The sequence below is a fragment of the Pseudophryne corroboree genome, chromosome 6 (genome assembly GCF_028390025.1).
Source record: "Pseudophryne corroboree isolate aPseCor3 chromosome 6, aPseCor3.hap2, whole genome shotgun sequence".
In the NCBI taxonomy this organism is placed as follows: Eukaryota; Metazoa; Chordata; class Amphibia; order Anura; family Myobatrachidae; genus Pseudophryne; species Pseudophryne corroboree.
In genome coordinates, this window is record NC_086449.1 from 78,184,304 (window position 1) to 78,209,134 (window position 24,831).

The following is a 24,831-nucleotide window of genomic DNA, read 5'->3' on the forward strand; positions in this document are numbered from 1 at the left end:
GTGTTTATCACGTTGCATTTATCACTGGTTTATCACTGTCTTCTCCAGGTTAACTTAATACATCTGCCCCACAGTTCCTGCAGTTTTCACTCTTTACATTAATATGCGGTTAAGTCACTTGTCCAATCAGATGCATCAACACCCCCATACTATTCTACATGCCCCTTTGAAACGACTACAGGACGACCCTAAGTCCCAAACCCTTGTCATTTACAGTCGCAAGGCCAAATTGTGTATCGGAAACACACACAGGGCAGAATGCAATAAAGTTCAAGTTGGCCGGAGGTGCAGTTTCCCGGCCAAACTCAGAATTTTTTTTTAAGTGTCAATCATTTACATGGCATGCTATTGCCTTGTACATAACTGCGGCTTTAAAAAACATACGATTTCAGACGGAAAACCACACCTTTGACTTCATTACATCCCGCCCACAATGTGAAAAGACGCACATGCACAAAAAAAATTACAAAAATTAGATTATATCGTCCCATAATCATAATGAAGTATAAATACTTTTAAAAGATATGATTTCCCAAATCATATCACATGCTGCTAATGGTGCTCTGGTGTCTCTTACCTGCTGGATGGAGGGGAGGTTAATGACCTCCGACCAAGGGTCACTTGGTTTATATTGTAATAGCTTGGGCTCTCCAGATCAGCCAATGAGAAGTTCGGACCAGATGCCGTTGCGACGGGTGCTAGAAGAGAAAAAATACAATCACTTTAACACCACCGATAGGTGGTCATTCCGAGTTGATTGCTAGCTGCATTTGTTCGCAACGCAGCGATCAGGCTAAAAAATGGCAGTTCTAATCTGCACATGCGTATGCGGTGCAATGCGCACGCGCGTCGTACGGCCACAACGAATGATGCAGTTTTGCACAGGATCTAGCTAAGCCTTTTCAGTCGCATTGGTGGCCGCAGAGTGATTGACATGAAGTGGGCGTTTCTGGGTGTCAACTGACCGTTTTCAGGGAGTGTTCGGAAAAACACAGGCGTGCCAGGGAAAACGCAGGCGTGGCTGGGCGAACGCTGGGCGGGTGTGTGACGTCAAAACAGGAACTGAACAGTCTGAAGTGATCGCAAGCGCTGAGTAGGTTTTGAGCTACTCTGAAACTGCACAAAAAAATGTTGTTGCCGCTCTGCGATCCTTTCGTTCGCACTTCTGCTAAGCTAAGATACACTCCCAGTGGGAGGCGGCATAGCGTTTGCACGGCTGCTAAAAACTGCTAGCGAGCGATCAACTCGGAATGACCCCCATAGGCTCAACACATTATGACCGAACTGATCTCCATACAGAGCCCATTCCATCTGCCCCCAACTGGCTCATACTCACTCTGGGACACTCGGACGAGCTCAGTGACATTCCACACTCCCGAGGTGACGAAGCAATCCTGGAAGGTGAGGTGTCCTGCAGGGAAACAGACAGACATATATAAAGAAGAATCACATGAGTGGTGGATGAGAATGCCTAATTCAAATATGATGACTTAGGAGGTGGGCAAAACTCTCATGGAGTCCTAGACAACATACTGGGTTGGGGACTACTTTCATTGGTCCAAAGGGAACATATATAAATGGATTCCTGTATCCCAGGCCGCTCAGTGCCCACTGTGCCCTAGACAGGATCCTAATGAATGATCTAGCTCTATAACAGGTGTCTACCCACTAAAACTAAGGTGGGAATGAGAAGCTACAATTGATGCCGCCACGGTGTAGTGTTGTGCAGAATCCCTTCATGTGCCATGGCTGAGAATAGAAGCACAGGTCTCCTTCAATAGAGCAGCCCAAACACCCAGTCTAGACAAAGGACTCCCATGTTGTGAGCAGTATTGTGCTGTTTCTGTATGGTGCATATGACTTGCATGCAGTGTCGTATAAAGGATTTGTGCAGGCACAGTTTCCCTGTACAATGAGGCTTTCTGCGCTGATTGGACACACAGATACAAAGTGATATTGGGCAAGATTACAAGCAGCTGACACTGGGATGTGATCCAGGGTCTCAGCTTCAAACAGCCCAATTTTTTTTACTGAATGGAGCCCTCCATCTACACGGACTTCTTTATGACTGTGATTACATTTGCAAAACAGAACCTGAGGGATGTATTATGTAAGCATCCTACTGCTAGCCGATACTCTCTTTCTCGTAGACTGTGGGGTAAATGTATGAAGCAGTGATAAGAAGTGAGCCAGTGGAGAAGTTGCCCATGGCAACCAATCAGCTGCTCTGTATTATTTTATAGTATGCAAATTATAAATGTTACTTCAATGCTGATTGGTTGCCATGGGCAATTTCTCCATTGGCTCACTTCTCCACTCTTATCACTGCTTTATACATTTACCCCTGTATTTCATATCACTCCGGCCATCTTCAGCTGAAATTGGTCAGATTTGGGAGGTAGTGATGGCCATCGACCATCGATAGCTAATGGCAATTTATTCATTATTTGTTTCCTTAATATAGTGTGTGCTCCATAAGAAGTTCCCCTTATACATAAAACAATATATAAAAAAGAGTTTTGCAACCAAAACACAGAAAAAGTCCTTTGTGGACGAAACACATCAGGACACCGACCTCCACTGCCTTGTATACAAATCCAAGTCTGGTCTTGCTGTGATACTGGAATAAGGACATTTCTTCATATGGCACTTGAATTTTTAAAATGATTTTTAGTCATTGAACTGTGGTCTACTATTCTGCTTTTCAGTGTGTGTGTGTGTGTGTGTGTGTGTGTGTGTGTGTGTGTGTGTGTGTGTGTGTGTGTGTGTTTTACTTATGTGCGTACAATAAATGTACCCCCCCCACACACACACACACATATATTGTTTTAATTTTAAGGGGCGTGTCTTATGGATCACACACTACAGTATGTTAATGAAACATACTGTGTCCCGCTTTTTAACTAGCATTCTCAGCAGTTTATTCAAAATTGCACCATCAGGGGAACTTCATCAGTGGATGACCCAATTATTCACAGCTAAAGAGAAAACATGGTTTCCGACCGGAAGAAAAGGATCTGAATTAGAGATACTGTTATTCTCTCTCACAAATATACTTGACACTTGAGTCTCTGTCTTCATTTTTCATCTCACGAGTGCCAGCCATTTTCCTATATCTATCTATCTATCTATCTATCTATCTATCTATCTATCTATCTATCTATCTATCTATCTATCTATCTATCTGTCTGTCTGTCTGTCTGTCTGTCTGTCTGTCTGTCTGTCTGTCTATCTATCTATCTATCTATCTGGTACACGCATAATTATTCAAGCACAATCACATGGTCTAAAATACTACACTGTTAGGCGCTTGTTTCCTGTCCTTTATTAATAGATAGATAGATAGATAGATAGATAGATAGATAGATAGATAGATAGATAGAACCTCCCAAATTTTAATGGTTAACAAAAAAGGCATGGGATTCAAAATGATAGTCCATAATCTAAAAGTGTATGGAATTGGAATACAGTTTATTTTCAATTGCTTTTAAATATGATATGGTCATTTCTTGGCGTATGGCAGCCTATAGTTCATTAATGGTTCTTGGTCTATGTTTGTAGACCTCAGCTTTCAGGTGGCCCCCGTTGGCTGTGTAGAGGCTTTTCCTGAAGCTGATGAGGAATGTTTTCTGACCAGTAACGGAAATTCTGCATGTTAACGTAGCCCGGCAAATGATAGTGAGCTTTGGCAAGAAATTGCAGCAATAACGCCGGAAATTACCTGACGAGTATCATAAATGAAGGCCACAATCTGGACACTATCATATTCATAACTAACTGAAAGGAACCTGTATTCAGTGCACCTTTAGGTTAGGTTATGCACTAACATTCTGAATAGCGTTTACCATGCCTTTCTTGTTAACCTTTAAAATCCGTGGGAGGGGTTTTGCCTAACCCTGTATAATGTTATATTGTGATGTCTATTATTTTTATTTATGGGGTCTATTTACTAATCCTTGGATGGAGATAAAGTGGACAGAGATTAAGCACCATCCAATCACCTCCTAACTGTCATTTTTCAAACACAGCCTGTGACGTGGCAGTTAGAAGCCGATTGGCTGGGATTTTATCTCTGTTGACTTTATCTCCATCCAAGGCTTAGTAAATAGACCCCTAAATCTCTACACAGTCTAGTAAATCCCCTTATGCATTTACAGTACAACATGGTTTTGTCTTATTTCTGGTGTCTGGATCTGGAACGCAGATCTTTGTGGAAGGACAGATTGGGGGTAATTCCAAGTTGATCGCAGCAGGATTTTTGATAGCAATTGGGCAAAACCATGTGCACTGCAGGGGAGGCCAGATATAACATGTACAGAAAGAGTTAGATTTGGGTGGGTTATATTGTTTCTGCGCAGGGTAAATACTGGCTGCTTTATTTTTACACTGCAAATTAGATTGCAGATTGAACACACCACACCCAAATCTAACTCTCTCTGCACATGTTATATCTGCCTCCCCTGCAGTGCACATGGTTTTGCCCAATTGCTAACAAAAATCCTGCTGCGATCAACTTGGAATTACCCCCATTGTTTCTAGCGCCTTAAAATGGATTCTTCTTATAGTAAATATCAGTCGGCAGCTATGTGGCTCGTGTAACAGTGAGTCCAGGTGTTGTATATTGTATGGTACGGTAATACTCACCATTTGGTGGTGGCTTTATGTCCACCTCTGTCTGCTGGTTTGCATTATCTGACTGCCCGGAATCTGCGTGGAAACAAGAGCAGAATTAATTATCTTTATTCAGCAACATAAATTATGATAGCATCTGATATTTAGTGCTATGTTCCCTACAATATATGTGTCATACCTACACATAAACACACACATGTACTGTATGTATGTATATATATATATATATATATATATATATATTATATATATATAAACTGTATATGTAAAACCTTCAGTCGCCTATCGTGTTCTATACTTCTATTACTTTTCGTTTTTTAATTTTGGTACAAAGGCGGAGATTTCCCATCTGGCTCTGGAAACATTCTATTACGCCAGCATACTCACTAGGAGAAAGATTTTTTGCTTTTTTTTGTCCGCCCTCCCTGCTTTCTCATTTATTGCACTCATTTGTTTATCTGTTTCTCTTTCAGCTCACTTAAGGGTACTTTCAACTGTTGATAACACACTCTTTTTATTATTTTCTCGTTCATCTGAGAAGGGGCCGCACTGTAGATGAAAATATCACAGAGCTGTTGTGAATTGCTGGCAGCCATTTTAAAACTTGGCAGCCATTTTAGAGCTGGCTGTCGGTCCCCAGGACAAAAAAAAAACAACAACAAGGAGAAGCGAGATTAGGGATATACAGTTAAAAAGAAACCAAGCATATCTGTATAAACCCAGGTGGACAATTAGAACAGCGTAGTTATATTATAAATGTATAATGACAAATGAGCTGGTGTCCTTTCTCACTGATAAACACATTTATAGGCTAATATGAAGTAGCTCATTCACTGACAGCCATTGAAAAGTGTATAGTGTGCTGTTCATTTCTAATGACAGTACTGAAGGAAACACCACGGACGGGATGTGACGAAGTCCAAGTTCTGCCGCCGTGTGGTATGCCGGCTGCACTCAGGTTTTTTTTAAAGGAGCAATCATGTACAAGCCATGGTTTAAATTTGTACATGATTGCCCCTTTAAAAAAACAGTCAGAGCTCGGCCGGCACCCTGCACGGCGGCCAAACTTCCATTACATCCCGGACCATCTTTTTTTCTAATTGTTTATTTTCAGGTTACTGGGCTGTGAATAAAACACACAGGGGCAGATGTATTAAGCCTGGAGAAGGGATAAAGTAGAGATAAGTGCAAGGCGATAATGCACCAGCCAATCAACTCATAACTGTACATTTACATTTTGGAGCCGATTGGCTGGTGCATTATCACCTTGCACTTATCACTGCTTTATCACTTCTCCAGGCTTAATACATCTGTCCCAATATCTTTTACTTACAGCAGGCAGCCATCTTGTGGGTCACTAGGTGGCTGCCTACACTGTGTCTACAGGGTTGTTTACTTCATTCACCGCCTTTATCCCGCTCAGTGAAATGCTTCTCCATTCTTACCCCTTCCATGTGATAGAGGCTATTGGATGGCAACTATATAATTTGGATTGTGTTTTTTTGTTGCTGCCTCTCCATCTATGAACAACTGATGCTTCCATATTGTGTTGTTTTGCGACTTAGGACGTACAGTAGATGAGGAACGCAATAAGTCCTGCAGTAAAATGAGCACACATAGTGGTAACCTGCTCTTCTCTAACTTATTGTGATCTTCAGCCTATATATCCATCTCATCACTGTCGCTTTCTAAGTGCATGTCACAGTGGGAAATTGCTGGCAGCCATGGGTCCTTTATTCCCGTCTCCCTCACACACTGTCCCTGTGCCAGTCTCATCCTGCACTACCTCCCTCCCCCGAAGCCCCAAAGGGCTGACGAGCCTCTAGGTCTCCTCCATCATCTTATCAGTGGCTACAGCTGATAAATCACAGCCAGGGGCTGCCCCTCACACACTGCGGATTATCTAACCCCCCCAGTATACTGAACGCCCCTGAGCTGGCACACATACAGAGTGAATGGGAACAGAAGACAAGAGGACAGCAATGCCATCATTGTATACATCAATAAATAAACTTAGCCCTATAATTCTGGAATGTTGGCATATATTTATTATGGATTTACCATAAACATAGATTAGAGGATTCCACCGAATCTCGCAACAAAAGCTTCTGTCACATTTGAATAAAAATGTGCATATTTACATTAAGGTAACCTAGCTGAGCATAAATTCTAATGCCTGGAAGAGGTGACACTGCTGCACCATCTTGGGGTTGGAAATAATTGGAACTCATGGGCAGAATATTGATTTGAAAAACCCTCTGATGAAACCCTAAATTCAGTGCATCTTAATTTTTAACTGGTGACGTAACTTTTTTTTACAATATGTCTGAAGTAATAAACTATAGAAGATGGCATTAAGCCATACTTGCCTACTTTGAATTTCTCCTCTCTGGGAGAAGCCCGGAGAGGAGAAGCTACAGGAGACTTCAGGGGGCGGAGCCGGGCTGTGACATCAGCAAGCCCCACCCCTACAACCAGAAAACGCTGCGCTTAAATCGCCACTCCACGGACCCACAAACACGGGAGAGTATCTCTCCATCCTGCCCACATCACTAGGATGCGAGCAGGATATGGGAGACCTGCCTACACTTCCGGGTTTGCGGGGGTCTACCCCAAAAAACGTGAGCCTCCCGCTGTTTCTCTGGAGAATAGGCAAGTATGCATTAAGCACAGTGGGTTAGTCTAAATTTCAGAGTTCTCAGTCAGGGCAGTCTGTTCTCTGTAGTTCCACAACAGCTGGAAAGCCATCAACTGCCTACCTTTGATATACAGATGTCTAGTCTGTCAATACCTTTTCTTGTTGTATGATGGTGAATCATCATGTTGGTTGTATTGGAAGAACTGTACTGAACTTATGCCCCTCACACACTGGGCGACAACACAGGATGATATGAACAATAACAATCTTTTTTTACAAGATCTGTCGTTCATATTGTCCAGTGTGTATGGATGAACGATGTGCGCACCCACGGGCCGTTCTCGTTCATGCATGATCTACCGAACATGCAGCTCAATGTTAACTATACTGTCGAGCTGCGTGTTTCTGGGAGTGCGGGAGGATGACATCACTGAACGATATCGTACATCGATATCTTTCAGTATGTATGCACTGGCAATCTCCCTTAATTAGCAATCAGCGATATAGCACTGATTGATAACTAGGGGAGGTCACCCAGTGTGTACCCACTACCCGGCTTTACATGCAAGAGGTTAATTTACAAAAAAATCAGGAAATAATGTATAGTTTCCCTTTTCATAAAGGAAGTCCTTAATTCCTGGCACATCCTGTATCTGTCTCCTTATCTTCCTGTGATTTGCCTCTGTCTCTAACCTAAATGCAGTCTAGCAGAAAGGCAGAAGTAGTCAATCAGGGAAGTCACAGTGACGTCAACTGTGAGTAAACATCAAGTGACCACTGGAATTGCTATTAGAGATGAGCGCCTGAAATTTTTCGGGTTTTGTGTTTTGGTTTTGGGTTCGGTTCCGCGGCCGTGTTTTGGGTTCGAACGCGTTTTGGCAAAACCTCACCGAATTATTTTTGTCGGATTCGGGTGTGTTTTGGATTCGGGTGTTTTTTTCCAAAAACACTAAAAAACAGCTTAAATCATAGAATTTGGGGGTCATTTTGATCCCAAAGTATTATTAACCTCAAAAACCATAATTTACACTCATTTTCAGTCTATTCTGAATACCTCACACCTCACAATATTATTTTTAGTCCTAAAATTTGCACCGAGGTCGCTGTGTGAGTAAGATAAGCGACCCTAGTGGCCGACACAAACACCGGGCCCATCTAGGAGTGGCACTGCAGTGTCACGCAGGATGTCCCTTCCAAAAAACCCTCCCCAAACAGCACATGACGCAAAGAAAAAAAGAGGCGCAATGAGGTAGCTGTGTGAGTAAGATTAGCGACCCTAGTGGCCGACACAAACACCGGGCCCATCTAGGAGTGGCACTGCAGTGTCACGCAGGATGGCCCTTCCAAAAAACCCTCCCCAAACAGCACATGACGCAAAGAAAAAAAGAGGCGCAATGAGGTAGCTGACTGTGTGAGTAAGATTAGCGACCCTAGTGGCCGACACAAACACCGGGCACATCTAGGAGTGGCACTGCAGTGTCACGCAGGATGTCCCTTCCAAAAAACCCTCCCCAAACAGCACATGACGCAAAGAAAAAAAGAGGCGCAATGAGGTAGCTGTGTGAGTAAGATTAGCGACCCTAGTGGCCGACACAAACACCGGGCACATCTAGGAGTGGCACTGCAGTGTCACGCAGGATGTCCCTTCCAAAAAACCCTCCCCAAACAGCACATGACGCAAAGAAAAAAAGAGGCGCAATGAGGTAGCTGTGTGAGTAAGATTAGCGACCCTAGTGGCCGACACAAACACCGGGCCCATCTAGGAGTGGCACTGCAGTGTCACGCAGGATGTCCCTTCCAAAAAACCCTCCCCAATCAGCACATGATGCAAAGAAAAAGAAAAGAAAAAAGAGGTGCAAGATGGAATTATCCTTGGGCCCTCCCACCCACCCTTATGTTGTATAAACAAAACAGGACATGCACACTTTAACCAACCCATCATTTCAGTGACAGGGTCTGCCACACGACTGTGACTGATATGACGGGTTGGTTTGGACCCCCCCCAAAAAAGAAGCAATTAATCTCTCCTTGCACAAACTGGCTCTACAGAGGCAAGATGTCCACCTCATCTTCACCCTCCGATATATCACCGTGTACATCCCCCTCCTCACAGATTATCAATTCGTCCCCACTGGAATCCACCATCTCAGCTCCCTGTGTACTTTGTGGAGGCAATTGCTGCTGGTCAATGTCTCCGCGGAGGAATTGATTATAATTCATTTTAATGAACATCATCTTCTCCACATTTTCTGGATGTAACCTCGTACGCCGATTGCTGACAAGGTGAGCGGCGGCACTAAACACTCTTTCGGAGTACACACTTGTGGGAGGGCAACTTAGGTAGAATAAAGCCAGTTTGTGCAAGGGCCTCCAAATTGCCTCTTTTTCCTGCCAGTATAAGTACGGACTGTGTGACGTGCCTACTTGGATGCGGTCACTCATATAATCCTCCACCATTCTATCAATGTTGAGAGAATCATATGCAGTGACAGTAGACGACATGTCCGTAATCGTTGTCAGGTCCTTCAGTCCGGACCAGATGTCAGCATCAGCAGTCGCTCCAGACTGCCCTGCATCACCGCCAGCGGGTGGGCTCGGAATTCTGAGCCTTTTCCTCGCACCCCCAGTTGCGGGAGAATGTGAAGGAGGAGATGTTGACAGGTCGCGTTCCGCTTGACTTGACAATTTTGTCACCAGCAGGTCTTTCAACCCCAGCAGACCTGTGTCTGCCGGAAAGAGAGATCCAAGGTAGGCTTTAAATCTAGGATCGAGCACGGTGACCAAAATGTAGTGCTCTGATTTCAACAGATTGACCACCCGTGAATCCTTGTTAAGCGAATTAAGGGCTGCATCCACAAGTCCCACATGCCTAGCGGAATCGCTCCGTGTTAGCTCCTCCTTCAATGCCTCCAGCTTCTTCTGCAAAAGCCTGATGAGGGGAATGACCTGACTCAGGCTGGCAGTGTCTGAACTGACTTCACGTGTGGCAAGTTCAAAGGGCATCAGAACCTTGCACAACGTTGAAATCATTCTCCACTGCACTTGAGACAGGTGCATTCCACCTACTATATCGTGCTCAATTGTATAGGCTTGAATGGCCTTTTGCTGCTCCTCCAACCTCTGAAGCATATAGAGGGTTGAATTCCACCTCGTTACCACTTCTTGCTTCAGATGATGGCAGGGCAGGTTCAGTAGTTTTTGGTGGTGCTCCAGTTTTCTGTACGTGGTGCCTGTACGCCGAAAGTGTCCCGCAATTCTTCTGGCCACCGACAGCATCTCTTGCACGCCCCTGTCGTTTTTTAAAAAATTCTGCACCACCAAATTCAAGGTATGTGCAAAACATGGGACGTGCTGGAATTGGCCCAGATTTAATGCACACACAATATTGCTGGCGTTGTCCGATGCCACAAATCCACAGGAGAGTCCAATTGGGGTAAGCCATTCCGCGATGATCTTCCTCAGTTGCCGTAAGAGGTTTTCAGCTGTGTGCGTATTCTGGAAAGCGGTGATACAAAGCGTAGCCTGCCTAGGAAAGAGTTGGCGTTTGCGAGATGCTGCTACTGGTGCCGCCGCTGCTGTTCTTGCGGCGGGAGTCCATACATCTACCCAGTGGGCTGTCATAGTCATATAGTCCTGACCCTGCCCTGCTCCACTTGTCCACATGTCCGTGGTTAAGTGGACATTGGGTACAGCTGCATTTTTTAGGACACTGGTGACTCTTTTTCTGAGGTCTGTGTACATTTTCGGTATCGCCTGCCTAGAGAAATGGAACCTAGATGGTATTTGGTACCGGGGACACAGTACCTCCAACAAGTCTCTAGTTGGCTCTGCAGTAATGATGGATACCGGAACCACGTTTCTCACCACCCAGGATGCCAAGGCCTCAGTTATCCGCTTTGCAGTAGGATGACTGCTGTGATATTTCATCTTCCTCGCAAAGGACTGTTGAACAGTCAATTGCTTACTGGAAGTAGTACAAGTGGGCTTACGACTTCCCCTCTGGGATGACCATCGACTCCCAGCGGCAACAACAGCAGCGCCAGCAGCAGTAGGCGTTACACGCAAGGATGCATCGGAGGAATCCCAGGCAGGAGAGGACTCGTCAGACTTGCCAGTGACATGGCCTGCAGGACTATTGGCATTCCTGGGGAAGGAGGAAATTGACACTGAGGGAGTTGGTGGGGTGGTTTGCGTGAGCTTGGTTACAAGAGGAAGGGATTTACTGGTCAGTGGACTGCTTCCGCTGTCACCCAAAGTTTTTGAACTTGTCACTGACTTATTATGAATGCGCTGCAGGTGACGTATAAGGGAGGATGTTCCGAGGTGGTTAACGTCCTTACCCCTACTTATTACAGCTTGACAAAGGGAACACACGGCTTGACACCTGTTGTCCGCATTTCTGGTGAAATACCTCCACACCGAAGAGCTGATTTTTTTGGTATTTTCACCTGGCATGTCAACGGCCATATTCCTCCCACGGACAACAGGTGTCTCCCCGGGTGCCTGACTTAAACAAACCACCTCACCATCAGAATCCTCCTGGTCAATTTCCTCCCCAGCGCCAGCAACACCCATATCCTCCTCATCCTGGTGTACTTCAACACTGACATCTTCAATCTGACTATCAGGAACTGGACTGCGGGTGCTCCTTCCAGCACTTGCAGGGGGCGTGCAAATGGTGGAAGGCGCATGCTCTTCACGTCCAGTGTTGGGAAGGTCAGGCATCGCAACCGACACAATTGGACTCTCCTTGTGGATTTGGGATTTCAAAGAACGCACAGTTCTTTGCGGTGCTTTTGCCAGCTTGAGTCTTTTCAGTTTTCTAGCGAGAGGCTGAGTGCTTCCATCCTCATGTGAAGCTGAACCACTAGCCATGAACATAGGCCAGGGCCTCAGCCGTTCCTTGCCACTCCGTGTGGTAAATGGCATATTGGCAAGTTTACGCTTCTCCTCCGACAATTTTATTTTAGGTTTTGGAGTCCTTTTTTTTCTGATATTTGGTGTTTTGGATTTGACATGCTCTGTACTATGACATTGGGCATCGGCCTTGGCAGACGACGTTGCTGGCATTTCATCGTCTCGGCCATGACTAGTGGCAGCAGCTTCAGCACGAGGTGGAAGTGGATCTTGATCTTTCCCTAATTTTGGAACCTCAACTTTTTTGTTCTCCATATTTTATAGGCAGAACTAAAAGGCACCTCAGGTAAACAATGGAGATGGATGGATTGGATACTAGTATACAATTATGGACGGACTGCCACGGTTAGGTGGTATAAAAAAACCACGGTTAGGTGGTATATAATACAATTATGGATGGACGGACTGCCTGCCGAGTGCCGACACAGAGGTAGCCACAGCCGTGAACTACCGCACTGTACACTGGTTGATAAAGAGATAGTAGTATACTCGTAACAACTAGTATGACGACGGTATAAAGAATGAAAAAAAAACCACGGTTAGGTGGTATATATTATAATACAATTATGGTTGGACGGACTGCCTGCCGAGTGCCGACACAGAGGTAGCCACAGCCGTGAACTACCGCACTGTACACTGGTTGATAAAGAGATAGTAGTATACTCGTAACAACTAGTATGACGACGGTATAAAGAATGAAAAAAAAACCACGGTTAGGTGGTATATATTATAATACAATTATGGTTGGACGGACTGCCTGCCGAGTGCCGACACAGAGGTAGCCACAGCCGTGAACTACCGCACTGTACACTGGTTGATAAAGAGATAGTAGTATACTCGTAACAACTAGTATGACGACGGTATAAAGAATGAAAAAAAAACCACGGTTAGGTGGTATATATTATAATACAATTATGGATGGACGGACTGCCTGCCGAGTGCCGACACAGAGGTAGCCACAGCCGTGAACTACCGCACTGTACACTGGTTGATAAAGAGATAGTAGTATACTCGTAACAACTAGTATGACGACGGTATAAAGAATGAAAAAAAAACCACGGTTAGGTGGTATATATTATAATACAATTATGGTTGGACGGACTGCCTGCCGAGTGCCGACACAGAGGTAGCCACAGCCGTGAACTACCGCACTGTACACTGGTTGATAAAGAGATAGTAGTATACTCGTAACAACTAGTATGACGACGGTATAAAGAATGAAAAAAAAACCACGGTTAGGTGGTATATAATACAATTATGGTTGGACGGACTGCCTGCCGAGTGCCGACACAGAGGTAGCCACAGCCGTGAACTACCGCACTGTACACTGGTTGATAAAGAGATAGTAGTATACTCGTAACAACTAGTATGACGACGGTATAAAGAATGAAAAAAAAACCACGGTTAGGTGGTATATATTATAATACAATTATGGTTGGTTGGACGGACTGCCTGCCGAGTGCCGACACAGAGGTAGCCACAGCCGTGAACTACCGCACTGTACACTGGTTGATAAAGAGATAGTAGTATACTCGTAACAACTAGTATGACGACGGTATAAAGAATGAAAAAAAAACCACGGTTAGGTGGTATATATTATAATACAATTATGGATGGACGGACTGCCTGCCGAGTGCCGACACAGAGGTAGCCACAGCCGTGAACTACCGCACTGTACACTGGTTGATAAAGAGATAGTAGTATACTCGTAACAACTAGTATGATGACGGTATAAAGAATGAAAAAAAAACCACGGTTAGGTGGTATATAATACAATTATGGTTGGACGGACTGCCTGCCGAGTGCCGACACAGAGGTAGCCACAGCCGTGAACTACCGCACTGTACACTGGTTGATAAAGAGATAGTAGTATACTCGTAACAACTAGTATGACGACGGTATAAAGAATGAAAAAAAAACCACGGTTAGGTGGTATATATTATAATACAATTATGGATGGACGGACTGCCTGCCGAGTGCCGACACAGAGGTAGCCACAGCCGTGAACTACCGCACTGTACTGTGTCTGCTGCTAATATAGACTGGTTGATAAAGAGATAGTATACAATACTACTAATATACTGGTGGTCAGGCACTGGTCACCACTAGTCACACTGGCAGTGGCACTCCTGCAGCAAAAGTGTGCACTGTTTAATTTTAATATAATATTATTTATCATGTACTCCTGGCTCCTGCTATAACAACCTGCAGTGCTCCCCAGTCTCCCCCACAATTATAAGCTTTATATACAATACATTGATGTGCAGCACACTGGGCTGAGCAGTGCACACAGACTGAGTCACTGTGTGACTGTGTATCGTTTTTTTCAGGCAGAGAACGGATATATTAAATAAAACAAACAACTGCACTGTCTCTGGTGGTCACTGGTCACTGTGGTCGTCAGTCACTAAACTCTGTCTGCACTCTCTTCTAATCTACAGTATCACAGCAATCTCTCTCTCTCTCTCTCTTCTAAATCTAATCTAAATGGAGAGGACGCCAGCCACGTCCTCTCCCTATCAATCTCAATGCACGTGTGAAAATGGCGGCGACGCGCGGCTCCTTATATAGAATCCGAGTCTCGCGAGAATCCGACAGCGTCATGATGACGTTCGGGCGCGCTCGGGTTAACCGAGCAAGGCGGGAAGATCCGAGTCGCTCGGACCCGTGAAAAAAAAAGTGAAGTTCGTGCGGGTTCGGATTCAAAGAAACCGAACCCGCTCATCTCTAATTGCTATATCCAATATTTAAGTGTAATCTGCAGAAGTTCATTGGTGATGCCCAGATAATGCACGAAGTGTCTCATTCCTCAATGAGGTCACTGGATCCTAGGAAACACCAGTGAATAGATTGGTTCAGCCCTCGGAATAGCAGAGCAGCTGCACCGAAAATAGAAAATGATAAGGTCCACTTGTACAAGTACAGGATCCATTTTAGCTCACGTGCTAGAGGGAATCTAGAATAATATGGCACCATTACAGGTACAGTCAAGAAAATATTTTACGTTTGTAATAGATGTGTTGCTGTATATTGTTAATAAAAAGGGAAAATCGATTCAAATTAAGAAACACATCAAATAATAGTCCAGGATTACACTGATGTAGACTACAGGGCCCAGGATGCATTGCAAATGCAGATCAGAAAGCATTGGGCTCATAAGCTACCCACAGATGGCCATGTTGGCAAGGCTTGGTGGAAGGGGAGGTAAGTTCTGCACCTGATGCTCCTTTCACCGAGGAAATCTGGGCTGCAGCTGTGCCCCCCTGCCCAACACTATCCCCATTCCTGGCCTGTGCCCCCAGATCTGATAAATGAATTGAGAGAATGATGAGAACAGATTTAAAAAAATCGCTTCTTTCTGTGTTGTGTATTTTTCATTAGAGTGTAAGCTGTGTGTGACAGATTTTCTGTGATCTTCCTATGTGTATTATAATTTATTTCACTGTATTGTGTGTGTGTATGAGTGTGTTTGTGTCAAGTTCTATTATTCTAGGTTCTCCCAGTTAGAGCGTCAGCTCAGCAGTACAAGATATTTATTGGGGGGAGGGGGGGGATTTCAAACAAATCAAATTTGGTATTATAACAGCATATGTCCTATGGTCACTAGAGTGTAAGCTCCACAGACCAACAAGGACTGTTCCTTGTAGCTGAATGACAGTTAATATATTGAATAGTGATACTGAGTATTCCCTGGTGGTGACGCGGAGACGGGTATAAATAAAATGCAGTGAATGTCAAGTGTTGGGCTACATCCAGTTCTGCATCTGTTTGGCAAAAAGCCAACATTCATTTACTTTAACCCTTTGTGACTGAGGCAGAGTGAGGGAGGAGAGCGCTGAGATGTCAGAGAAGAGAGCTCTGATATGTTAGAGAGAGACAGTGCTGATATTTGAGAGAGGACAGCACTGATATTTCAGAGAGGAGAGCACTGATATGTTAGAGAGAGACAGTGCTGATATTTCAGAGAGGACAGCACTGATATGTCAGAGAGAGACAGCACTGATATGTGAGAGAGGAGAGCACTGATATGTTAGAGAGAGACAGTGCTGATATGTGAGAGAGGACAGCACTGATATGTGAGAGAGGACAGCACTGATATGTGAGAGAGGACAGCACTGATATGTGAGAGAGGAGAGCACTGATATGTTAGAGAGGAGAGCACTGATATGTTAGAGAGAGACAGTGCTGATATGTGAGAGAGGACAGCACTGAGATGTCAGAGCGAGACAGCACTGATATGTGAGAGAGGACAGCACTGAGATGTTTCTGTTGTACTCTCCTCATAGGGGGGTCATTCCGAGTTGATCGCTCGCTAGCAGTTTTTAGCAGCCATGCAAACGCTATGCCGCCGCCCACTGGGAGTGTATTTTAGCTTAGCAGAAGTGCGAACGTTTTTATCGCAGAGCGCCTGCAAAACTTTTTTGTGCAGTTTCAGAGTAGCTCAAAACCTACTCAGCGCTTGCGATCACTTCAGACTATTCAGTTCCGAATTTGACGTCACACACCCGCTCAGTGTTTGCCCAGTCACGCCTGCGTTTTCCCTGGCACACCTGCGTTTTTTTCCGAACACTCCCTGAAAACGGTCAGTTGCCACCCAGAACCGCCCACTTCATGTCAATCACTCTGCGGCAACCAGTGCAACTGAAATGCATCGCTAGACCCTGTGCAAAACTACATCGTTCGTTGTGCCCGTACGTCGCGCGTGCGCATTGCGCCGCATACACATGCGCAGAACTGCAGTTTTTTAGCCTGATCGCTGCGCTGCGAACAAATGCAGCTAGCGATCAACTCGGAATGACCACCATTGTCTCTCAATCCTCTTTGTACTATGCTCTCCTCAATATCTCTCTGTCTGTCTCTGTGTTACATTTCTCATTTATGGGCCCATTTATCAAGGATCACATATTGAATGCGATCTAGGCAGGATCTTACCACCCATGATCGCATTGCAATATGCGATCCTTTCAGGTAAATGTATCACCCACCACCCACAGGACGGAGCCCATCTTTGCGATGTGCTCTGCGGGTGGCCGGGGGTCCTGTGCATGCCCGTAATATGCGACCGCGATGCACTGAGGCATATCAGGCGGAGGGTTCCCAGGGAACACTGCCGGAACTTCTTCCCACAATGTGTAACACATAGGCTACAATGGGCTACCGCAGTCAGGAGAGTTTGCGGTAGCTGTGGGGGTCAATATTGGATATGCTTCGCATTCCCGATATTGAAACATCGGGCAGACTGCGGGTAGCAATGGAGGGAAGACTGCGGGCGGTAATGGGGGAATCGTGGCAGGAATCTGAGACACCTGCCGCAATCCCTCCTTCATACATTCGGGGGATTCATAGTATTTGTGACTAGCATTCCCGCATATACTGTTTGGTAAATGGGCCCTTGTGTCTCTCCTCTCTGTCTCTTCCTCATTCTTCTCACTACCTCTCTCCTCTCTGTATCTGTCACAATCATCTGTCTCTCCTCTTCATCAGGCATATTCAATTAGCCACAGCTAATTACAGGGTGTAGTGCGATTCAGTTAGCGGGGAATCACAGAGGGTGTACTTTTCCTCATCACTTCCGCAGCTGCAATTAAAAGTCAGCAAGAAAAAGGTAAAATTGTGGATTCATGCACAAGGAAAACCCATTGATTCCACAGTTTACGTGGATTCAGTGAGTTTCTGCAAGATAATACCCAATTTTAGGCTCAGAAGAGAAGGCTATTTAATTGAATAGCTTTTCCCCCGTCGCGCGGTAATTACCTGACAATTAGACACAAGATAAACCCTGCGGATAATTGAATATGCCAGTGTATCTGCCATACTCTTCTGTCTCTCCTTTCTGTACCTGCCATACTCTGCTGTCTCTCCTCTCTCTACCTGCCGTACTCTTCTGTCTATCCCCTCTGTACCGGCCGTACTCTGCTGTGTCTCCCTTCTGTATCTGCCGTACTCTGCTGTCTCTGCCCTCTGTACCCACCGTACTCTGCTGTCTCTCCTCTGTGTACCTCCCGTACTCTGCTGTCTCTCCCCTCTGTACCTGCCGTACTCTGCTGTCTCTCCTCTCTGTACACGCCATACTCTGCTGTCTCTCCTCTCTGTACCTACCGTACTCTGCTGTCTCTCCTCTCTGTACACGCCATACTCTGCTGTCTCTCCTCTCTGTACCTACCGTACTCTGCTGTCTCTCCTCTAAGTACCTGCCGTACTCTGCTGTCTCTCCTCTCTGTACCTGCCGTACTCTGCTGTCTCTCCTCTCTGTACACGCCATACTCTGCTGTCTCTCCTCTCTGTACCTGCCATACTCTGCTGTCTCTCCTCTCTGTACCTACCGTACTCTGCTGTCTCTCCTCTAAGTACCTGCTGTACTCTGCTGTCTCTCCTCTCTGTACCTACCGTACTCTGCTGTCTCTCCTCTCTGTACCTGCTGTACTCTGCTGTCTCTCCTCTCTGTACCTGCCGTACTCTGCTGTCTCTCCTCTCTGTACACGCCATACTCTGCTGTCTCTCCTCTCTGTACCTACCGTACTCTGCTGTCTCTCCTCTCTGTACCTGCTGTACTCTGCTGTCTCTCCTCTCTGTACCTGCCATACTCTGCTGTCTCTCCCCTCTGTACCTGCCGTACTCTTATGTCACTCCTCTCTGTACCTGCCGTACTCTGCTGTCTCTCCTCTCTGTACCTGCCGTACTCTGCTGTCTCTCCCCTCTATACCTGATATACTCTGCTGTCTCTCCTCTCTGTACCTGCCGTACTCTGCTGTCTCTCCTCTCTGTACACGCCATACTCTGCTGTCTCTCCTCTCTGTACCTACCGTACTCTGCTGTCTCTCCTCTCTGTACCTACCGTACTCTGCTGTCTCTCCCCTCTGTACCTGCCGTACTCTGCTGTCTCTCCTCTCTGTACCTGCCGTACTCTGCTGTCTCTCCTCTCTGTACCTGCCGTACTCTGCTGTCTCTCCTCTCTGTACCTACCGTACTCTGCTGTCTCTCCCCTCTGTACCTGCCGTACTCTGCTGTCTCTCCCCTCTGTATCTGCCGTACTCTGCTGTCTCTCCTCTCTGTACCTGCCGTACTCTGCTGTCTCTCCTCTCTGTACCTACCGTACTCTGCTGTCTCTCCCCTCTGTACCTGCCGTACTCTGCTGTCCCTCCTCTCTGTACCTGCCGTACTCTGCTGTCTCTCCTCTCTGTACCTGCCGTACTCTGCTGTCTCTTCTCTCCTTACCTGCTGTACTCTGCTGTCTCACCTCTCTGTACCTGCCGTACTCTGCTGTCTCTTCTCTGTACCTGCCGTACTCTGCTGTCTCTCCCCTCTGTACCTGCTGTACTCTGCTGTCTCTCCTCTCTGTACCTGCTGTACTCTGCTGTCTCTCCTCTCTGTACACGCCATACTCTGCTGTCTCTCCTCTCTGTACCTCCCGTATTCTGCTGTCTCGCCTCTCTGTACCTGCCGTACTCTGCTGTCTCTCCCCTCTGTACCTGCCGTACTCTGCTGTCTCTCCCCTCTGTACCTGCCGTACTCTTATGTCACTCCTCTCTGTACCTGCCGTACTCTGCTGTCTCTCCTCTCTGTACCTGCCGTACTCTGCTGTCTCTCCCCTCTATACCTGCTATACTCTGCTGTCTCTCCTCTCTGTACCTGCTGTACTCTGCTGTCTCTCCTCTCTGTACCTACCATACTCTGCTGTCTTCCCCTCTGTACCTGCCGTACTCTGCTGTCTCTCCTCTCTGTACCTGCCGTACTCTGATGTCTCTCCTCTCTGTACCTACCGTACTCTGCTGTCTCTCCCCTCTGTGCCTGCCGTACTCTGCTGTCTTTCCCCTCTGTACCTGCCGTACTCTGCTGTCTCTCCTCTCTGTACCTGCCGTACTCTGCTGTCTCTCCTCTCTGTACCTGCCGTACTCTGCTGTCTCTCCTCTCTGTACCTACCGTACTCTGCTGTCTCTCCCCTCTGTACCTGCCGTACTCTGCTGTCCCTCCTCTCTGTACCTGCCGTACTCTGCTGTCTCACCTCTCTGTACCTGCCGTACTCTGCTGTCTCTTCTCTGTACCTGCCGTACTCTGCTGTCTCTCCCCTCTGTACCTGCCGTACTCTGCTGTCTCTCCTCTCTGTACCTGCCGTACTCTGCTGTCTCTCCTCTCTGTACACGCCATACTCTGCTGTCTCTCCTCTCTGTACCTCCCGTACTCTGCTGTCTCGCCTCTCTGTACCTGCCGTACTCTGCTGTCTCTCCCCTCTGTACCTCCCGTACTCTGCTGTCCCTCCTCTCTGTACCTGCCGTACTCTGCTGTCTCGCCTCTCTGTACCTGCCGTACTCTGCTGTCTCTCCCTTCTGTACCTGCCGTACATTGCTGTCTCTCCTCTCTGTACCTGCCGTACTCTGCTGTCTCCTCTCTGTACCTGCCGTACTCTGCTGTCTCTCCTGTCTGTACACGCCATACTCTGCTGTCTCTCCTCTCTGTACCTGCCGTACTCTGCTGTCTCTCTCCTCTGTACTTGTCGTATTCTGCTGTCTCACCTCTTCTGTACCTGCCGTACTCTGCTATCTCTCTCCTCTGTACTTGTCGTATTCTGCTGTCTCACCTCTCTGTACCTGCTGTGCTCTCCTGTCTCTCATCTCTGTACTTGTCGTATTCTGCTGTCTCTCCCCTCCGTATTTGCTGTACACTGCTGTCTCTCCTCTCTGTACCTGCCGTACTCTACTGTCTCTTCTCTCTGTACCTGCTGTACTCTGCTGTATCTCCCCTCCGTACCTGCCATACTCTGCTGTCTCTCCCCTCCGTACCTGCCATACTCTGATGTCTCTCCTCTCTGTACCTGCCGTACTCTTCTGTCTCTCCTCTCTGTACCTGCCGTACTCTTCTGTCTCTCCCCTCCGTACCTGCCATACTCTGCTGTCTCTCCCCTCCGTACCTGCCATACTCTGCTGTCTCTCCCCTCCGTACCTACTGTACTCTACTGTCTTTCCTCTCTGTACCTCCCGTACTCTGCTGTCTCTCCCCTCCGTACCTGCCGTACTCTTCTGTCTCTCCCCTCTGTACCTGCCATACTCTTCTGTCTCTCCCCTCTGTACCTGCCATACTCTTCTGTCTCTCCCCTCTGTACCTGCCGTACTCTGCAGTCTCTCCCCTCTGTACCTGCCGTACTCTGCTGTCTTTACTCTCTGTACCTGCCATACTCTGCTGTCTCTCCCCTCCGTACCTGCCGTACTCTGCTGTCTCTCCCCTCTGTACCTGCCGTACTCTTCTGTCTCTCCCCTCCGTATCTGCCGTACTCTGATGTCTCTCCTCTCCGTATCTGCCGTACTCTGATGTCTCTCCTCTCCGTACCTGCCATACTTTTCTGTCTCTCCCCTCTGTACCTGCCATACTCTGTTGCCTCTCCCCTCCGTATCTGCCGTACTCTGATGTCTCTCCTCTCCGTACCTGCCGTACTCTTCTGTCTTTCCCCTCTGTACCTGCCGTACTCTTCTGTCTCTCCCCTCTGTACCTGCCGTACTCTTCTGTCTCTCCCCTCTGTACCTGCCGTACTCTTCTGTCTCTCCTCTCTGTACCTACCGTACTCTGCTGTCTCTCCCCTCCGTATCTGCCGTACTCTGATGTCTCTCCCCTTTGTACCTGCCGTACTCTGCTGTCTCTCCTCTCTGTACCTGCCGTACTCTGCTGTCTCTCCCCTCTGTACCTGCCGTACTCTTCTGTCTCTCCTCTCTGTACCTACCGTACTCTGCTGTCTCTCCCCTCCGTCTCTGCTGTACTCTGCTGTCTCTCCTCTCTGTATCTGCCGTACTCTACTGTCTCTTCTCTCTGTACCTGCTGTACTCTGCTGTCTCTCCCCTCCGTACCTGCCATACTCTGCTGTCTCTCCCCTCCGTACCTGCCATACTCTGATGTCTCTCCTCTCTGTACCTGCCGTACTCTTCTGTCTCTCCTCTCTGTACCTGCCGTACTCTTCTGTCTCTCCCCTCCGTACCTGCCATACTCTGCTGTCTCTCCCCTCCGTACCTGCCATACTCTGCTGTCTCTCCCCTCTGTACCTACCGTACTCTACTGTCTTTCCTCTCTGTACCTCCCGTACTCTGCTGTCTCTCCCCTCTGTACCTGCCGTACTCTTCTGTCTCTCCCCTCTGTACCTGCCATACTCTTCTGTCTCTCCCCTCTGTACCTGCCATACTCTTCTGTCTCTCCCCTCTGTACCTGCCGTACTCTGCTGTCTCTCCCCTCTGTACCTGCCGTACTCTGCTGTCTTTCCTCTCTGTACCTGCCGTACTCTGCTGTCTCTCCCCTCCGTACCTGCCGTACTCTTCTGTCTCTCCCCTCCGTATCTGCCGTACTCTGATGTCTCTCCTCTCCGTACCTGCCTTACTCTTCTGTCTCTCCCCTCTGTGCCTGCCATACCTTGTTGCCTCTCCCCTCCGTATCTGCCGTACTCTGATGTCTCTCCTCTCCGTACCTGCCATACTCTTCTGTCTTTCCCCTCTGTACCTGCCGTACTCTTCTGTCTCTTCCCTCTGTACCTGCCGTACTCTTCTGTCTCTCCTCTCTGTACCTACCATACTCTGCTGTCTCTCCCCTCCGTATCTGCCGTACTCTGATGTCTCTCCCCTCTGTACCTGCCGCTGTCTCTCCCCTCTGTACCTGCCGTACTCTGCTGTCTCTCCCCTCTGTACCTACCGTACTCTGCTGTCTCTCCCCTCTGTACCTGCCGTACTCTGCTGTCTCTCCCCTCTGTACCTACCGTACTCTGCTGTCTCTCCCCTCTGTACCTGCCGTACTCTGTTGTCTCTCCTCCCTGTATCTGACTTACTCTCCTCACTATCTCTCTCCTCCCTGTCTTTGTCTTACTTTTCTCATTGTCTACTTTATCTCTTTGCCTCAGTCTCTCATCTCTGTCTCTACCTTACTATTCTCACTGTCTATTTCCTCTCTTTCTCACCCCGTATGTCTCTCTCCTCTGTGTCACTATAGCTAAGCGACTGCTCTCTGTCAATCACAGGTTCTGTTTACACATCAGCACAATGATATGCAGTGCTGCCCATAGCTTAGTAGAGTCTATAATTTGGGAGCCCCAAACACAAGAAGACAGGGACTACTTCTCTTGTTCTCTCATTCTCTTGTCTCCGTGAAATCTACGTCCCCGGCTGTAACAGTAGCAGCTTCCATGAAATTTGTCTAATTCTGTCCTACAATATGATACTATAAGCAGATGTATGTACAGTTTGGTAGTTTCTGAAATGTATCCGTATGGATATTAATGCAAATCTATGGGAACAGCGTGTGGGAATGTAACTCTGCAACATGCAGTTTTACTTGCAGACAGCAGAGGGAAGCAGAGTACAGCAGACCCATAATTACAATAAAGTACATTGTAATCCTACAGTATGCAGATCCATGCATAAGTAACAGCCGTAACTTCCGCAGCTAGTAGTGATTTATTTACACACAAAGACAAGGTAGTGCAAGAAAAATATTTCAAGTTTGAAAGAACTTTAACGCTTATTTAATCAAATATTTAATTTTAACCCCAGCGGTGCAATAAAGTTTGAAACTCATAGTTTTATTGTTTTGATAGTGAGGGAGACATCCACTGTGTAGTTGTGAGCACTGTGCACTCCGAAAATATATTTTGGTTAGGATATCTCGTCTGTTGGAGAATGATGCGATCCCTGTCCCATCTGAAATATTATTCTGCCCTCCAGAAGCCAGCTGAAGCCAAACAATGCTGGGAAAACTGGCTCCGATAGCTTCATCTGACAGCCTGCATTTCCACTGTTCCTAAACACGGCCAATTTGCTGGAAGTAGCCAGCCCTCTATAATGACCCCTCTTGTTCAGTATAACATCATATGCTCCCGGACTCCAGTGCTGGATAAACTAACTAATGCCGATTCTCATGAAGTAATCAATTCAGCTCAGGTTACTCTACGGTGTGGGGTGCAGATCATTTTTGTATTATGTGAAAGGGTCCTGGGGGTCATTCCGAGTTGATCGCTCGCTGCCGATTTTCGCAGCGCAGCGATCAGGTAAAAAAACGGCAAAACTGCACATGCGTATGCGCTGCAATGCGCACGCGCATCATACGGGCACAAAGCGCATCGCTGCTGTGCACTGGATCTAGCGAAGATTCCATTCGCACAGCCGATCGCAAGGAGATTGACAGGAAGAGGGCGTGTATGGGTGTCAACTGACCGTTTTCTGGGAGTGTTTGGAAAAACGCAGGCGTGTCCAGGCGTTTGCAGGGAGGGTGTCTGACGTCATTACCGTGTCACTCGTCGCAGCAATCATCGCACAGGATAAGTAACTACAGGGCTGGTCTTGTTTTGCACAAAATGTGTTTGCAGCCGCTCTGCTGCACATGCGTTCGCATTCCTGCAAAGCGAAAATACTCTCCCCCGTGGGCGGCGACTATGCGTTTGCACGGCTGCTAAAAGTAGCTAGCGAGCGATCAACTCGGAATGACCCCCTTTGTTGGAGGGCCTTTGATAGTGTTCCTCGTGGTCACAAACAGTACAGGTAGTAGCAGTGACAGCAAATGCCTCCAAAACTATTCATGTTATCACAGATAGCAGGTACAGCTACTAATGCTTTCAGACACATTATAATTAGTACACAAACATGACCTTAGCGAATCCATTCAAAATCAAATTTGCACCTACA

General features: G+C 46.9%; 1 protein-coding gene across 7 annotated transcripts in view; it reads right to left on the minus strand.

Moving 5' to 3' along the window:
• NFIX (nuclear factor I X) overlaps nt 1–24,831 on the minus strand; it is a 185,716-nt gene that overhangs the window by 42,592 nt on the left and 118,293 nt on the right. For all 7 annotated transcript variants that reach the window (XM_063931254.1, XM_063931257.1, XM_063931251.1 and 4 more), the window contains 3 exons: nt 4,645–4,707; nt 1,337–1,411; nt 578–698 (listed from right to left, as the gene is read on the minus strand). In XM_063931254.1, coding sequence (XP_063787324.1) covers nt 578–698; nt 1,337–1,411; nt 4,645–4,707 — 259 coding nt within the window. The remainder of the gene's footprint in view (nt 1–577; nt 699–1,336; nt 1,412–4,644; nt 4,708–24,831) is intronic.